Here is a 5,452-nt window from a genome sequence, read left to right on the forward strand (position 1 = left end):
CAGCATGTCCATGGCACAGCAGGACTTTCTGACTTTCTGTGTGAGCTGTGCCCTTGCTCCTGTGGAGGGAAGCTGCACTGCTGTGTGCTGGTAGCATTGGGAAGAAAATTAATACAATAATGCCAGGTTAAGTGAGCCTATTAAAAAAAATCAGATGGGTTTTTTTTGATCACACCGTGCCTGGAAGAACTTGAAATGTTCCTTCTTTGCTGTCCAGATCCTTCACAATTCTGTCATTGCACCCCCAGCTCTGATACTGAGATCTGGCATTAAAAGCAGCACAGTGCAGCAACAGTGTGTGGGCCAGGAAACCAGGAACCAAGTGGAACCAGGAACCATTTGGTCTCCAAATGGACATTGGAAGTGCCAGATCTGCCCTGGGGTATGCTGCTATGGGACAGTGTATGGCACTCATCCCAGACAATGCACAGATTGAGTGGAAGGCTGCAACAGATGAGAATTCAGTATTTGTATATCACACATGTAAAAAGGCAGGGGAAGGTTTATCATTCATTAATAACATGAATTGATTCACTGAACCAAAAATGGTTTTCATCTGCAAATAAGATAATTTCATTCACTAGAGTGATTGTGCTACAGTTTTATAACAGGATTGAGAGCCTTTTTTATTGATGACTTCAAATCAATTGTGTTGTTGCATACAAATTGGTGCAAAACCAACCAATCACATTTATGACTCTTCTACATCAGTACACGTGGAATGTTGATCTGTATCATCGTGTATTTGTTTGATCAGGCTAATATTTCATCTGCCTCATTGGACTGATAATGTGATGAGAAAAACTCCAATTACTGAAACTGATCGACACATTCACTTCTGTTCAAAGAGCTAGCTGAGGGATTTGGTCTTTTTTAAGCCACCCAGAGATGCATTCTCTTTTCTAATTAGATTTTGCAGAAAGAAATTAAAATCTCCTTTTTAGGCAAAACCATCTTCTGGCACCACAGAATTCACTTGCAAGTTTGAACTTTCTGTCCTTGAGGAGAGCTGGTAGAATTGGCTACAGAAATCACTTTGCTTCCATGGGCTTTTTGCATCCTCTGCTTCCTTTGCCTTTCTAAGGACTCAGCATAGAAGATCTTGCTTTCTCCAAGTCAGACAATCCTCCCCAAATCCTAAGGAAATGGACTTCCCTGGCTGTGCCTCAGTGAGGAGAGCGAATAGATCTTCATTCCGCCTCAGGGAGACAGAGTTCAACAGTTCCTCAAATTTGGATGACACAACTTTGCTACTTTTGCTGGAGGAATGGTCTCTCACCCCATCAGGCACAAACACGAAGATGTTCTTAATCTCTCCAGTTGTCTGTCTCGTGGCAGGTGTCCTCATCATCCCAACCATCTTATTTGTGATTTTCTCTCGGTTTAAAATCCGCCAGGAAACGAGGTACATGCTGCTGGGAAACGCTCTGCTTTCTGATCTGATCTACCTGCTCTTCTACACCCTGTCAGCTGCTCTCAATGCAGCATGTCTACACCTCCCAAAGGAAGCTTGTGTCCTCCTCTTATTTTTGCTGGCAGTGGCTTACTGTGGGGGCCTGTTCACAGCTGTTGCAATAGTCTTGGACACGTACATCGCTGTTTTGTTTCCTCTGCGCTACATTGCTATTCTGCCTCCCTCACGAACGAAAAAAGTCCTTGTATTACTGTGGATGTGTTCTGCTGCTTTCCCTGGAATTTTCTTCTTGGTGCTATGGTCTACCCACAGCTTTGTGCCCTGTGTCCTGGAAATGTGCTCAGTTCCAGTAATACTAATATTAACTCTGAACAGGACTGATGCTGTGAAGCTCTGTTTCTGGCTTTCTACCACAGTTATCATTCTCTGCCTGTCCGTAATATTTTGTTGCTATGCTATTCTGTATTTTAAAACCAAACACTCGGGTATATGGGGGAGCATCTGCTCCAGAGCAAGTGTAACTTTTGTAATGCACAACACTGTCTTATTTTTTTACTTCTTTCCACTCTTGGCCCTTTTTGTAGAATCATTCTTGTGCATTAATGTTTTCATCAGACTGCAGACAGGAATCTTGGTCTCCCTGACAGTCTGCAATGTCCTCATGATTCTTCCTAAAGTTCTGTTCCCTTTTCTGTATGGGCTTCGATACAGAGAGATCTCAGCCTCTCTCAAATCCATTGTCAGGAGGAAGCAGCTTCACCCAGTGTCACCTGCCCCACCACCCTCCTGAGGCAGCACAGAGCACAGTCACAGCACAGGAGCTGTCCTCACCTTGTTATAGTGCAAGACTGATGGAAATCACCCAGCTTCTGAAGTGGAGAGGTGATCAATCCATAGTAAGAAAACATGGGTTCATCACTGCCTGCTTTGTGCCAAAAGGCCACAGATCTTTCATCACAACACAGCTGAGAATATAGTGAATGCTACCCTGGATGAAGTTCCAAGCTTTGTTCTGATGTGAAAGCAGGACCTTCTGGAAGAGATATTGAATTAAGGTCATTTTCACCCACCTGTTTCAGATGCCTTTCTGGAGAAAAGAAAATTAAAAATAGGTAATGCAAAGCAAAGGAGTAACCACAGGTCTTGTGACAGCATCACCTATAGCAGAGGATCCTTAAGCTAATGTGCTGTAAAAACAACAACCATTTCTTTAACACAGTACATTCTTGCAGGCTTGGCATCCTAAGTCCTGTTCTTGAGAACTTGCACAGAGAGGTGCCTCTGGAAACTGCTGCACTCTGTGTAACACCATTGCTCAACTTGTGCAGTGTGCTGGTGTATTCGCTGCCTTATGGATTCCATGTGACAATCTGCAAAACACTGGTGCTTTGATAAAATCTCCTCCTGATGGGAAGCCACCTTAGATCAGTGTCTGCTGGACAGCCCAGCACATGGCACTGCCAGGCATCACAGAGGTGGAAGTGCTGCTGGGGGAGGGAGGGCAGGGGCAGCGGGTGCCATTCCCTCCCTGCCGGGTGCGGAGCTGCTGCGCCCGCGGAGCCCAGTGGGTGCTGCAGGAGCCCGGGCAGCCCAAGCCCTGAGTCCCTGCTGAGGCCCTGCTGAGGTGACTCAGCCGAGGCTGAGCCCAGCAGGGGCTGCAGGAGGGCAGCCCAACCCTGAGTCCCTGCTGAGGCCCTGCTGAGGTGACTCAGCCGAGGCTGAGCCCAGCAGGGGCTGCAGGAGGGCAGCCCAACCCTGAGTCCCTGCTGAGGCCCTGCTGAGGTGACTCAGCCGAGGCTGAGCCCAGCAGGGGCTGCAGGAGGGCAGCCCAAGCCCTGAGTCCCTGCTGGGGCCCTGCTGAGGTGACTTGGCCGAGGCTGAGCCCAGCGGGGGCTGCAGGAGGGCAGCCCAAGCCCTGAGTCTCTGCTGAGGCCCTGCTGAGGTGACTCGGCCGAGGCTGAGCCCAGTGGGTGCTGCAGGAGGGCAGCCCAAGCCCTGAGTCCCTGCTGAGGCCCTGCTGAGGTGACTCAGCCGAGGCTGAGCCCAGCGGGGGCTGCAGGAGCCCGGGCAGCCCAAGCCCTGAGTCCCTGCTGGGGCCCTGCTGAGGTGACTCGGCCGAGGCTGAGCCCAGCGGGGGCTGCAGGAGCCCGGGCAGCCCAAGCCCTGAGTCCCTGCTGAGGTGACTTGCCCAAGGCTGAGCCCAGCAGCTGGTGCAGCAGGGCAGGAGCAGAGAGGTGCCAGGCTGGGCACAGGAGCACCCACACTGCGGCTCAGACAGGACCCGGGGCGAGGGACTGAGCGTGAACACCACTTCTGAATCTCTGCCCAGGCAGCTCCCAGTTCTGCCTCACAAAAATCTCCCCCAGCAGCCTGATCTCAGCTTACAGCCACACCATGTCAGAGCTGCTGCTGCGTACCTGCCACCAAAGCCTCGGGAAGGTCAGGAGAGAGGTTGGTGTATTGGGGCAAGAAAAATGAGATCCATTTTAGGTTTTCCAGATCAGCCACCTACCTACAGAAGACATACAAGCGAAACATATGTCTGACCTTTGCAGAAACCAAAATGTCATTAGCTATAAACATCTAATGATGTGGGAAATTTAAATTGCTGTTCTGTCCCTTGAACTTGAGAAAAGAGTTCTGTATTTCCAAAGATAATATTTTTAGAATTTGTTATGTTTATGTATAAATACATTGGACTTTTAAAAAGGTCCTTGATTTCACTCTGTGCAGTATTTTCCTTATGCAGACTCTTTCCACCTTCTGTTTGCTTAAAGCAATACACAGAAAGTGCTGAGTGTGGCTTTTGGCTATTTCACACTCATCTGAAGAATTCCACTACGTGTGAGCCAGGAGGAGATCAGTGTCTGGTTGCATGAAATGTTTTTGGCAGCAAAGTGAGTTCGAGCAGTTCCTGCTGATCTTCTCTCCTCATTCCCAAACTGCTTTTACTCTCCTCACATTGCAGTGTCCACTCTCTCCTGTTTGCTGATGCAACTGCTTCTGGGGTTGCAGGTTAAAAATATCTCTTCAAAGAGAAGTGGTGTTTTCATTTTAACTGAGGTTATCCCAGCAATCTTTTTTATAGGATCTTCTGAAAACAGCTGCATCAGCACAACTGAGGGTGTAACAAATTCCAGTTCAGAGGTGGGGGAATGAGCAGGGACATCTTAGAGGCTTTGCTGCTAAGGGACACTTCTTATGTGAGAAGTATCTCTAAGGTAAAATTGTGGCAAGTGAATGAACTGTAATAATGCATATTGGCTTTAACCATGGTTCTGTGCTTCTCAGTCCTCTTCAATAAAAGGATCTAGAAGTTGCTTTTTACTGGCTGCTTTTATTTTTCTCCAAGATGAATGCACCATGGACATCTGTCACAGAAACTATATTTGTGTACTTTATATTCAACCTGTAACAGGAGTCTTCCATAATACATAGGAAGGATGGGAAAAATGTCTGCAGACTGGATCAGGCTCTTTCTGCTGAACCCCTTTGGCATGTGGGAAGATCAGGAATGGAAGAGGCATTTGTGAATCCCCAGGCTTTAATATCCTGGGCCAAATTTTTATGCCAGTGCCCAATGACAAGGATGCTGATAATTCACAGGTTGTTTTGTCTATGCAAGGTCCATTCACATTTACCTCAATTGGAAATTTTCATGATAAGTAGTAAAGATAACTGTGTAAATAGCATAGAGTAAGGTAATTCTATGTGGAGCCATACATGACTTTGTGTAACAGCAAGTTAACAGTACTTGGTCCTCCTGCTGCCCTCTGACAATTGTGAAGGTATAATCTGGACAGGATTCTGTTGCCAATTCTGTAACTCTCTCTTACATACACATGTCCTGGATACAACGAGAATTTCGGTAACATAAAAAAGGATGCTGAAAGACAGAGCACACGAATCAGTGATTGTGGGAAGTTTATGTATGTATAAAGCCTGCCCACAGTGACATCACAAGGACCAGGCAAACAAAACACTGCTCTGTGGAGATGGTCTTCTAAGAAAGATCATTTCAAGCTGATATTAATTCTC

At 47.2% G+C, this 5,452-nt stretch overlaps 1 protein-coding gene across 1 annotated transcript; it reads left to right on the forward strand.

Annotated features, from left to right (window-relative positions):
- Positions 1–1,145: 1,145 nt before the first annotated feature.
- Positions 1,146–2,204, forward strand: GPR148 (G protein-coupled receptor 148). The gene has a single exon (XM_066556261.1). The coding sequence runs from the start codon at positions 1,146–1,148 to the stop codon at positions 2,202–2,204; it is 1,059 nt and encodes a 352-aa protein (XP_066412358.1).
- The last annotated feature ends 3,248 nt before the right edge of the window (positions 2,205–5,452 follow it).

The sequence above is a fragment of the Molothrus aeneus genome, chromosome 10, assembly GCF_037042795.1.
Source record: "Molothrus aeneus isolate 106 chromosome 10, BPBGC_Maene_1.0, whole genome shotgun sequence".
NCBI classification, from domain to species: Eukaryota; Metazoa; Chordata; class Aves; order Passeriformes; family Icteridae; genus Molothrus; species Molothrus aeneus.